We start from the raw sequence: 12,151 nt of genomic DNA, 5'->3' as shown, positions 1-12,151 counted from the left end.
CAAATCTAGAGGAACAATGAGCCGAAACCGGACACGTGCTTTGAGTCTTCACACACAAAACTAAAAGGCAGTCCACAAAAAAAACCAGGAGAATACAGTGGACTTTGCAAAATCAAAGATATCTACTGTGGGAAAGACCTCAGTACAAAAGCAAAAGACAGGTCACACATCGCGAGACGAATGAGTGGAAACACAAAGCTTATCAAGGATGTGTCTCCAAACAGACAAAGAACACCAACACAACAAGCCTGTGAAAACTAGGGAAAGGTCTGAAGGGACACCAGACTGAGGAAGACACACACAGAGTATCCCGGATGATGTCCAGCACTGAGGGCCTGAAGAATCAACAGTCTAGTTGTACCTCCTCAGGCCTGTGTGACCCTGGGTGAGGCCTCTGTTTCCCGGTGGCTCTGAGAGATGGACAGGGAGGAAGGGGAAGAGAAATCACTTGCATTTCTAATACTCACAGCAAAGTCTTCCAATGAGAAGGGAATTATCACCCCCACTGACAATGCCATTCACTGAAGTGATCCCCACGGGTCCATCTAACCCAGAAGGGAAGGAAGGACCTGTTCTCACAAAACGGCGAGAGATGGAAGAAGGAAGATCAAGCCCACACCAATCCCTGGAAAGAGAAGCTGTGCTCAGGGCTTGAAAGAATTCCTATTTGGAAAATGATATCCCAGCCCCACAAGGCAATCCACAGCTTCGATGCTATTCCTCCCAAAATGCCAATGCATTTTCGCACCCAACCAAGAATTGCAAAAGGGGTACGGAAACAGAAAAGAGCCTAAATTGTCAATACAATCCGACGAAAAAGCCCCGATACGGACATCCAAGGTTGTGTGAAAGGAAATTAGACGACCAAACTAGGATCCTCAGGAGAGTATCGGAGAAGGCAATGGCGACCCACTCCAGTACTCTTGCCTGGAAAATGCCCTGGACGGAGGAGCCTGGTAGGCTGCAGGCCATGGGGTCGCGCAGAGTCAGACACGACTGAAGTGACTTAGCCGCAGCAGCAGCAGCAGGAGCCGGACAGTATGCTATTGGGAATACAACAACACACACAGATCCAGATCGATGGAATAAAGTTGAGGGTCCAGACACAGACCCCAGCATCCATGCTCAACTCATCTCTGACACAGAAGGGGAGAATATCCAAATGGGAACAAGAAAGCCTCTTCAATACATGTCCATGGGAAAACCAGACAGCTACATCTGAAGAACGCTATTGGTTTTGATCTCAGACCACCTCAATATCGGGGAAAACCTCACCCTAAAGGCTGATGTCATGAGATAGCTAGAAAGAAGCGTAGGTCAAAGGCTCCTTAACATCAGAGTCTCCTTGCCATTTGCTGGGCGGAGGTAGAAATGGGTCTCTTCAAGTAAGGGAAAGAGGTACACGAAGTACACCAATGGGTTTCCATCCAATGGAACCTCTTCACAACAGAGAAGCTAAGCAAGCATTCACAAATGCAAAAGAGAGGAAACGGAACACGAGAGACTCCTTGCAAGTGGTGTATCTGAGAAGGGGTTCATATGGAAAGAGACGAAGAATGCACAGCACTCAGATTCCAAGAAACACCACCACCACCCTTGACCCTTCCCCCATGACCAACTCCGACCTAAAGCCTTTCTCTCCCTCTAACCTATCCCTAAAACATAACCCTCATCTAATCATATACATGTGCATTCCTAGCATCCATCCGTCCACACACGAGAGAGAAAGAGGAAGACACAGACTGAATTGAGAAAGGAAAAGAGAGGGACACAGCCAGAGAGAGACACGGAACCAAAGAGAGGAAAGGAGTCGATGGTCCAGACTTTTCATCAATCTGTCTCGAAGGTAGAAGCAATGACAGCGCCCATCCACCCCAGAAGGGGGAAAAGGACGGAAGGTTTGGAGAGGAAAAGACAAGAACGCAGGGAGCCATTAGAAGCTCAGCCACCCGCAGAAGCCGAGCTGGGACACTTGAACAGAATCTCAATGGAAACAGAGGACCAGAAAGTTGGCCACTCTTTTCTATAAGAGAGGGAGACCTTCGAGTCTTCCTTTCGGTCCTCCAACTTGGATGCGGGGTCTCAAAACAGTCAGGAGGGGGAGTGCCTTTTCCTGGGTACCACGGCACATCCAGGCCTCGTTCTGCCCCATTCTGTGCTGTGTCAGCCCAGGAAGGAATCTTTCTTTCTGAAGTCTCAGCGCACACGCTCCACGTGATATCGGCCCCAGGTGGAAAGGCATGGAGCTGCTCGTAGGCCGACAGACCTAGGAAGCAGATGGGAGAATGACCGCCACTCTGCAGATGGAGAGACTGGGGAAACCCTGAGGGGCATATGCTTGTCCAGGGCCACACCACTTATGAGAAGAAGGAGCCTGGTCTGAGAGCAGCGGGGCCCTCGGAGCTCAGGCCCTGGCTGCACCCAGGCCTCCCCAGGGCTGTCGGCTGGGCTGGGTGGGTGTCACTGTGCCTGCACATGGCTTAAGGGTGGTGGTCGAGCAGTCAGAAACCCAGGGATTCGCTTGGGAAGTTTTGGGGAAGGGACCTCAGCACGAACCCCAGGAAATGATGTCACCTGCCGGCAACAGAACCCAACAGAACCCGCAACCCGGGTATCCAGGCCTCGAGAGCGGAGAGGAGCCCCCAGCCAGATCACTTGCTGCCGAGATGTTCTGCTGTTTGCCCCTGCCCAGAGGCCGGGGCCTCAGGAGAGCTCACAGGCAGTGTGCGTGGGCACCCTGTCGACGTTGGCTCAGGGCACCCCCGAGACGCCTCTGGCCCTTTGCCCGGAGAAACAGAAAGGTAACACGGGGAGCCCCAGGCCGGGCCAGGCCACCTCTCCCATGCCACCCGGAAACACCGGGTCCTTTGCCTGTGTGTGTGGATGCGGGTTTCTCGGGGCGTGTCTCCCTCAAGGAAGCCCAGGTGGATGTGGGGTCAGAAGCCTGCGGACAAGTTGTGTCCACACCCCAGGGGAGAGCATGCTGGGCGGGATGGGGAGAGTGCGGGCAGGGCCGGCCGCCCAGGCTGACCTCACACCCTCAGGTGGGTCTCTTTCCTCCCGGGTGGGGATCTGAGCAGACACACGTCTCTGACCCTTCTGGGCAGAGAAGTTCGAGCAGGCCGAAGCAGCGGCTCCACTGGCCAGGCCCAGCTCGGAAAACTCCCAGCATGGCTGGCTGACGGTCACTGTCGTTGCAGAGCTTCCCACGTGATGAGGCCGAGGACGGGGACACCCCATCCAGCTCCCGGAGGGAGGGGTCGGAGCACCACCCCCCCGCCCGTGAGGCCCAGTGCAGGCTCCAGGTGAGCGTGCCCACGGAGGCATCAGCCCCACCGGGGGCGAAGCGGAGGCGGGGAAGGCCTGCTGCCGAGACACCGCCCAGGATACACCCGGCGGCCCAGTCTGAGGCTGCCACGGAGCTCAGCACACCCGGCTCCGACCCAGAGTCCCGAGAACCCCGGCCTCTGAGGCAGCAGGAGGACCTGGAGCCCAGCACGCCAGAGCACAGAGGTGAGGACGCTGGGGCTGGTGTACGGGAGTGTGTGCGGAGGGGGTGCTGAGCTACACAGGGACGAGTCCCCGAAAGCTGCTGCTGGGCCTGCAGCAAGCGCTGGCCTCACACCCCCCGCCCCCCATCTTGCACACTTCAGTCCCAAAAGACATCCGACCCTGGGTATTCTTTGGGAATCTCTTGGAAGCTTTCTGTCCCGGGATACGCACATGCCAAGGCTGGCCTGCGGGCAAACGATGCTTCTCCCACAGCTCTAGCACTGGCCTCCAACTGGAACCAGGCTCCACTTCCCAGACCTGTCCCTACAGAGGTGGTGGCTCCAGGTGCAGGACCCAGGGATCCACCGAGGGCAGATGGAGAACCGAGACTTGCCCTCGCAGAGACACCAGGCCAGCTGGGTACTGGCCAGCACACCGGGCAGATCGGATCTCCGTGCCTGCAGGACCCCCAGCCCCAGGCACTGATGTCCCACCCCCTCAGCCAGAACCTCCACCTCCACGTGCACCTCTACCTGCTCGGCCTTTGGCAGGAGAACCCGAGGCAGAGGAGGAGTCACCGCCTCGGCAGGGAGAGCCTGCCCTGGCTCCCGCGCAACACCCAGACGCCCACGATGACTCACCCACCCCTGCAGGGAGAACGAGCCCCCGCTCTGGACAGAGACCCAGAGCCCTTGCCGGAAACACCACGTCCAGGGGAGCGGTCGGCTCTGCAGCCTCCATCCCTGTCTGCTCACCGTGGACGCCGTCAACTCGGTCTGCCCCCAGGGGACATGGAGTTCCTTTCCCCCGAACTGCTTTGCATTTGGTTTGTTTCCACCTTTCTGGTGATGTTTTCTTTTTTGCGTGGTTTCCTGTATTTTTGTTGGTTAAGTTGGGATTAGTAAACTTTTTCATCATTGTTGCAATTTGGGAACACTGTTGTGTAACTCTGGTGATACTGTGTTACCATCACCACTTTGTAGTTTCAGACCCGTTCCATCTTTATGCCCCACCCCCCAACAAAGCCTGGATTCAAGGCAAGCACGCCCTGTTCATCCCTCCGCCCGATCCTGAACACAATTTCATCTTTTCCTTCTGCATTCCTTCCTATATTCTTGGTGTCCCCAATCAATGACTCTCAGTGAAATGACTGAAGGAGTTTTTTTCGGACGCTCCACCTACTGTAAGACTCCACTGGAGAGTTCTCATGTTTATGTCCTTTGAACTAGCCTTTGATAGCTGAAAGGACGTTGTACGTCCTTTCAAGATACCATGTGCCAAACGAAGCCCTTTTGGCAAATGCCATCATTATCTCCAGGCAGGCATTGCTGTTTGAAGGGTGCCATCTCAGCCAGAAGGCAGAGGCTGAGCTCCTCTTGTTGCACCAGCTCCCAAAAGAAGCCAAGAAAGGGAGCTGGAACAACAAACCACCCCAACGCCCAGGAAAGCGTTCTTCATGACAGAAGGCTAGAAAATGACCCAACATCCTTGTGGCCCAGAACCCCTCTAGAAATTCACTGTTCCATAAAAAAGAGAAACAGATGGGAAGTTCCAAGGAGAGGCAATGCCCATGGCCAGTGTATTTTAGAGACGGCCTGACCGCTCCGGGGAAGACACGCACTGACAGAACCCCTTGGGAAACAGCCGTGATAGTCCTCACTGTCGTAAGGGATTCCTCTGGGGACAACCTGCCCTGGGCACCACACGAGGGAGCAGACCGGCTTCTCTTCCTCTGCCCCCACACCATTCACTCATGAAGGCAGCTCAGGTGTTCTCATGCCCTGCCTGCCTGCCTGCCTGGCTCATCCGTGAGCTGTGACCACCTCCAGGACAGGACTCCACCTTCTGCTCTCTGTGTACCGTGAATCTGCACACAGTGGGCTTTCAGAACCTTAGGAGACTTGAGCCATTCCCACTCGAGCCAGAACCCTCCCCAGGAAGGAAAACAGCTGTGGAGTCCTTTTGGCCCCAGCACTGGTTCCGAAACCCTGGCGGCTCCTAGAGCCTCTACGGTGTGAAGAGGGAGGTCCCTTTTGACAGAGCTTTCCGGCCGTCAGATCTAAGCTGCTGTTTCACTGTCAGCTGTGTCTCTTCCGTTGCAGTGTTGCAGGTGGGCCACGCTGCTCCAAAGGAGCTCACAAGCTGAGTTTCAAGGGAGGTATTGAGAGGACAGGGATGGCTACAACGTGCTGCAAACTGAGTGAGGGTCCCCACAATCCTCAGCAAAGGTGTGTGGTGTGCAAGTGGGGAGTAGAGGGCCCCCAAGTTCCAAAGGAAGGGAGGTACTCGGGAGCTAAAGCCCTTGGCTGCTGTGGTAGCAGCTGCAGATGGCAGCTCGTCCACAGTGCACTTCGAATGAGGTCATATGAGCGGGACTCTGGAAATGGCTCCGAAATCCAGAGAAAGGGGTCAGGGTATGTGGGAATCCGGCGGGGGTGGGGGGTGGATGAAGGAAGGTGTCCTTCCTCTCTCCAGTGCAATTTGGTTTGGTGAGTCTCAAAGCTACCAGATGGCACTTCCCAAGTCAGGCCCCCGCAGGAATCAGGGTGGGCTGCATGCCTCGGCCCCTGCCACAGGGACAAGCCACACCAGTGGCCTCCCTGAGCTCCAATGGCCGGATCTGGGGGTTCTGTCTGGGTGCACACCTGCTTGTTCTGGCCAAGTTCCCCGCTTCTCTGAGCACCAGCTTCAACCTCTCGAATGAGGACATCGATTGCTACCTTGGCACGTTACTCTCTTCATCCTGTGAAGACTCATTAGGCTTATCCTACAATTACTAGCTGGCCCGAGGAGATATCTCCTGAATCCAGATTAAGCTGGAGTCTCCCAGGCTCATCTGGCATGTCTTCCCTGAAGTCTGCCAAAACCCACACCCTTGCGTTTCCAGGGACTCCCCTTAGCCAGCTGGGCAGAAAACCCAGCATGTTTCAAACAAGCTGACAGACAAGCGGGAGAGGACTCACGGGCAGACGGCTTCCCTCAGGTCTCGGGTGGAGCTCTGGGACCACAGCAGCAACAGGCCATCCCAGTCCCTGGGCTCAGCAGCGCCCTCATTCTCACGCCGGCGGCTCTGCCCTGAGGGGAGCAGGAAGGTCACCAACTGCCGCAGGCGGACCTCACGCCCCTCCCACTTATGGAGCCTGACCTCCCCCGGCCCCACCCCTTCCCCTACCCCAGCAGGACGAGAGCTCCTCTTCCCCTGGCTTCTAACGTGAGGCCCGGCCCTGGGCCCCGATTGGGCACTGCCCCAGTCCGGAGCCAATCACAGTGGCCAAGGAGGTGGAAGGCACCGATTGGCCAGGGCCAGGTCATGTGACCATACTCCCCAGGAAACTCAAATATTACCAAGATTCCCTAAGAAACCAATGAACAAAATTATCCAGTAAAGGCAAACCGTACTTTTTAATGAGGCCAAAGTCACAGAAAAAAAAAAAAAAAAAGCTTCACAATGAAGTGCTCAAGGAAGCTACAAAATAAACTTTCAAAAAAGTTTAGTAGTTTTTTTAATAGGGTGACGGAGAGCTATACCTATCCCATATATGTGAATTTAGGTTTAAACTAGATTTCCCTTGGCTATTTTATAAGACAAAAAAACCCACATCACCCCCTTTTACTCCCCCCCACACCCAAAAAGTGTTTTAATCTATTGAATTTTTGTGTCCTCAGTTGTGTCTGATTCACGGCAACTCACGATCTCTACACAGCCAGGCTCTTCCGTCCATGGAATTCAGGGCAATTTTTTCTGTCACAGTAAATGCCCACCCTGGGTGATCCAAACGGAAGGGCTCAGAGGCTCCTGAGAGACTAACTCCTTTCAGCTGAGCACAGAGCTGGCTCCTCACTGGGATGCCTGTGGCCTGGGGCTCCCAGAGGGGAGAGCAGCACTCGCCCCACCGTGTGGTCACTGCTGGAAGTGCAGGCTGCTCCTCACTCCCCCTTGACAGTGTCCCTGAGGGCAGAACAGTGTGAAGTTAATCAAGGTGGAAACGCAAACTCCAATGCAAGCAAACTTCCCTCAAGGTCTCCAATACCACTCAGGAACAGGGTATTGGAAACTGCAGGGGATGACATGAATGAAGATGGAGACTTGACACCTTACACCGAGTTCACTTCCAGTTATCCCTAGACAAACATTCCATGAAAACTTGTCACAAATCTAGAGGAACAATGAGCCGAAACCGGACACGTGCTTTGAGTCTTCACACACAAAACTAAAAGGCAGTCCACAAAAAAAACCAGGAGAATACAGTGGACTTTGCAAAATCAAAGATATCTACTGTGGGAAAGACCTCAGTACAAAAGCAAAAGACAGGTCACACATCGCGAGACGAATGAGTGGAAACACAAAGCTTATCAAGGATGTGTCTCCAAACAGACAAAGAACACCAACACAACAAGCCTGTGAAAACTAGGGAAAGGTCTGAAGGGACACCAGACTGAGGAAGACACACACAGAGTATCCCGGATGATGTCCAGCACTGAGGGCCTGAAGAATCAACAGTCTAGTTGTACCTCCTCAGGCCTGTGTGACCCTGGGTGAGGCCTCTGTTTCCCGGTGGCTCTGAGAGATGGACAGGGAGGAAGGGGAAGAGAAATCACTTGCATTTCTAATACTCACAGCAAAGTCTTCCAATGAGAAGGGAATTATCACCCCCACTGACAATGCCATTCACTGAAGTGATCCCCACGGGTCCATCTAACCCAGAAGGGAAGGAAGGACCTGTTCTCACAAAACGGCGAGAGATGGAAGAAGGAAGATCAAGCCCACACCAATCCCTGGAAAGAGAAGCTGTGCTCAGGGCTTGAAAGAATTCCTATTTGGAAAATGATATCCCAGCCCCACAAGGCAATCCACAGCTTCGATGCTATTCCTCCCAAAATGCCAATGCATTTTCGCACCCAACCAAGAATTGCAAAAGGGGTACGGAAACAGAAAAGAGCCTAAATTGTCAATACAATCCGACGAAAAAGCCCCGATACGGACATCCAAGGTTGTGTGAAAGGAAATTAGACGACCAAACTAGGATCCTCAGGAGAGTATCGGAGAAGGCAATGGCGACCCACTCCAGTACTCTTGCCTGGAAAATGCCCTGGACGGAGGAGCCTGGTAGGCTGCAGGCCATGGGGTCGCGCAGAGTCAGACACGACTGAAGTGACTTAGCCGCAGCAGCAGCAGCAGGAGCCGGACAGTATGCTATTGGGAATACAACAACACACACAGATCCAGATCGATGGAATAAAGTTGAGGGTCCAGACACAGACCCCAGCATCCATGCTCAACTCATCTCTGACACAGAAGGGGAGAATATCCAAATGGGAACAAGAAAGCCTCTTCAATACATGTCCATGGGAAAACCAGACAGCTACATCTGAAGAACGCTATTGGTTTTGATCTCAGACCACCTCAATATCGGGGAAAACCTCACCCTAAAGGCTGATGTCATGAGATAGCTAGAAAGAAGCGTAGGTCAAAGGCTCCTTAACATCAGAGTCTCCTTGCCATTTGCTGGGCGGAGGTAGAAATGGGTCTCTTCAAGTAAGGGAAAGAGGTACACGAAGTACACCAATGGGTTTCCATCCAATGGAACCTCTTCACAACAGAGAAGCTAAGCAAGCATTCACAAATGCAAAAGAGAGGAAACGGAACACGAGAGACTCCTTGCAAGTGGTGTATCTGAGAAGGGGTTCATATGGAAAGAGACGAAGAATGCACAGCACTCAGATTCCAAGAAACACCACCACCACCCTTGACCCTTCCCCCATGACCAACTCCGACCTAAAGCCTTTCTCTCCCTCTAACCTATCCCTAAAACATAACCCTCATCTAATCATATACATGTGCATTCCTAGCATCCATCCGTCCACACACGAGAGAGAAAGAGGAAGACACAGACTGAATTGAGAAAGGAAAAGAGAGGGACACAGCCAGAGAGAGACACGGAACCAAAGAGAGGAAAGGAGTCGATGGTCCAGACTTTTCATCAATCTGTCTCGAAGGTAGAAGCAATGACAGCGCCCATCCACCCCAGAAGGGGGAAAAGGACGGAAGGTTTGGAGAGGAAAAGACAAGAACGCAGGGAGCCATTAGAAGCTCAGCCACCCGCAGAAGCCGAGCTGGGACACTTGAACAGAATCTCAATGGAAACAGAGGACCAGAAAGTTGGCCACTCTTTTCTATAAGAGAGGGAGACCTTCGAGTCTTCCTTTCGGTCCTCCAACTTGGATGCGGGGTCTCAAAACAGTCAGGAGGGGGAGTGCCTTTTCCTGGGTACCACGGCACATCCAGGCCTCGTTCTGCCCCATTCTGTGCTGTGTCAGCCCAGGAAGGAATCTTTCTTTCTGAAGTCTCAGCGCACACGCTCCACGTGATATCGGCCCCAGGTGGAAAGGCATGGAGCTGCTCGTAGGCCGACAGACCTAGGAAGCAGATGGGAGAATGACCGCCACTCTGCAGATGGAGAGACTGGGGAAACCCTGAGGGGCATATGCTTGTCCAGGGCCACACCACTTATGAGAAGAAGGAGCCTGGTCTGAGAGCAGCGGGGCCCTCGGAGCTCAGGCCCTGGCTGCACCCAGGCCTCCCCAGGGCTGTCGGCTGGGCTGGGTGGGTGTCACTGTGCCTGCACATGGCTTAAGGGTGGTGGTCGAGCAGTCAGAAACCCAGGGATTCGCTTGGGAAGTTTTGGGGAAGGGACCTCAGCACGAACCCCAGGAAATGATGTCACCTGCCGGCAACAGAACCCAACAGAACCCGCAACCCGGGTATCCAGGCCTCGAGAGCGGAGAGGAGCCCCCAGCCAGATCACTTGCTGCCGAGATGTTCTGCTGTTTGCCCCTGCCCAGAGGCCGGGGCCTCAGGAGAGCTCACAGGCAGTGTGCGTGGGCACCCTGTCGACGTTGGCTCAGGGCACCCCCGAGACGCCTCTGGCCCTTTGCCCGGAGAAACAGAAAGGTAACACGGGGAGCCCCAGGCCGGGCCAGGCCACCTCTCCCATGCCACCCGGAAACACCGGGTCCTTTGCCTGTGTGTGTGGATGCGGGTTTCTCGGGGCGTGTCTCCCTCAAGGAAGCCCAGGTGGATGTGGGGTCAGAAGCCTGCGGACAAGTTGTGTCCACACCCCAGGGGAGAGCATGCTGGGCGGGATGGGGAGAGTGCGGGCAGGGCCGGCCGCCCAGGCTGACCTCACACCCTCAGGTGGGTCTCTTTCCTCCCGGGTGGGGATCTGAGCAGACACACGTCTCTGACCCTTCTGGGCAGAGAAGTTCGAGCAGGCCGAAGCAGCGGCTCCACTGGCCAGGCCCAGCTCGGAAAACTCCCAGCATGGCTGGCTGACGGTCACTGTCGTTGCAGAGCTTCCCACGTGATGAGGCCGAGGACGGGGACACCCCATCCAGCTCCCGGAGGGAGGGGTCGGAGCACCACCCCCCCGCCCGTGAGGCCCAGTGCAGGCTCCAGGTGAGCGTGCCCACGGAGGCATCAGCCCCACCGGGGGCGAAGCGGAGGCGGGGAAGGCCTGCTGCCGAGACACCGCCCAGGATACACCCGGCGGCCCAGTCTGAGGCTGCCACGGAGCTCAGCACACCCGGCTCCGACCCAGAGTCCCGAGAACCCCGGCCTCTGAGGCAGCAGGAGGACCTGGAGCCCAGCACGCCAGAGCACAGAGGTGAGGACGCTGGGGCTGGTGTACGGGAGTGTGTGCGGAGGGGGTGCTGAGCTACACAGGGACGAGTCCCCGAAAGCTGCTGCTGGGCCTGCAGCAAGCGCTGGCCTCACACCCCCCGCCCCCCATCTTGCACACTTCAGTCCCAAAAGACATCCGACCCTGGGTATTCTTTGGGAATCTCTTGGAAGCTTTCTGTCCCGGGATACGCACATGCCAAGGCTGGCCTGCGGGCAAACGATGCTTCTCCCACAGCTCTAGCACTGGCCTCCAACTGGAACCAGGCTCCACTTCCCAGACCTGTCCCTACAGAGGTGGTGGCTCCAGGTGCAGGACCCAGGGATCCACCGAGGGCAGATGGAGAACCGAGACTTGCCCTCGCAGAGACACCAGGCCAGCTGGGTACTGGCCAGCACACCGGGCAGATCGGATCTCCGTGCCTGCAGGACCCCCAGCCCCAGGCACTGATGTCCCACCCCCTCAGCCAGAACCTCCACCTCCACGTGCACCTCTACCTGCTCGGCCTTTGGCAGGAGAACCCGAGGCAGAGGAGGAGTCACCGCCTCGGCAGGGAGAGCCTGCCCTGGCTCCCGCGCAACACCCAGACGCCCACGATGACTCACCCACCCCTGCAGGGAGAACGAGCCCCCGCTCTGGACAGAGACCCAGAGCCCTTGCCGGAAACACCACGTCCAGGGGAGCGGTCGGCTCTGCAGCCTCCATCCCTGTCTGCTCACCGTGGACGCCGTCAACTCGGTCTGCCCCCAGGGGACATGGAGTTCCTTTCCCCCGAACTGCTTTGCATTTGGTTTGTTTCCACCTTTCTGGTGATGTTTTCTTTTTTGCGTGGTTTCCTGTATTTTTGTTGGTTAAGTTGGGATTAGTAAACTTTTTCATCATTGTTGCAATTTGGGAACACTGTTGTGTAACTCTGGTGATACTGTGTTACCATCACCACTTTGTAGTTTCAGACCCGTTCCATCTTTATGCCCCACCCC

At 55.4% G+C, this 12,151-nt stretch overlaps 3 protein-coding genes across 6 annotated transcripts in view; 2 read left to right on the top strand and 1 right to left on the bottom strand.

The window, feature by feature from the left end:
• LOC145517344 (uncharacterized) overlaps positions 1–12,151 on the bottom strand; it is a 325,418-nt gene that overhangs the window by 293,711 nt on the left and 19,556 nt on the right. For 2 of the 4 annotated variants that reach the window (XR_014061975.1, XR_014061983.1), the window contains exon 1: positions 6,456–6,662. The gene's annotated coding sequence lies outside the window, so the exon portion shown is untranslated. Of the gene's footprint in view, positions 1–2,040; positions 2,267–4,247; positions 4,365–5,041; positions 5,635–6,137; positions 6,236–6,455; positions 6,663–7,183; positions 7,442–9,683; positions 9,910–12,151 lie in introns of those variants that run through there. The other 2 variants (XR_014061978.1, XR_014061965.1) reach the window with 2 other exon arrangements.
• On the top strand, positions 434–4,426 carry LOC145517122 (uncharacterized). The gene is made up of 3 exons (XM_081519383.1): positions 434–2,801; positions 3,201–3,513; positions 3,766–4,426. Exons 1-3 carry the CDS (start codon positions 2,565–2,567, stop codon positions 4,392–4,394), a joined length of 1,179 nt encoding a protein of 392 aa, XP_081375509.1. The 5' UTR covers positions 434–2,564; the 3' UTR covers positions 4,395–4,426.
• Positions 8,076–12,069, top strand: LOC145517161 (uncharacterized). Its single transcript, XM_081519424.1, has 3 exons — positions 8,076–10,444; positions 10,844–11,156; positions 11,409–12,069. Exons 1-3 carry the CDS (start codon positions 10,208–10,210, stop codon positions 12,035–12,037), a joined length of 1,179 nt encoding a protein of 392 aa, XP_081375550.1. The 5' UTR covers positions 8,076–10,207; the 3' UTR covers positions 12,038–12,069.

Source organism: Giraffa tippelskirchi, chromosome 8, assembly GCF_054371585.1.
Source record: "Giraffa tippelskirchi isolate mGirTip1 chromosome 8, T2T-mGirTip1v1.2.pri, whole genome shotgun sequence".
Taxonomy (NCBI): domain Eukaryota; kingdom Metazoa; phylum Chordata; class Mammalia; order Artiodactyla; family Giraffidae; genus Giraffa; species Giraffa tippelskirchi.
The sequence above is the reverse complement of the archived record's forward strand: the minus strand, read 5'-3'. Positions and strand labels throughout refer to the sequence as shown.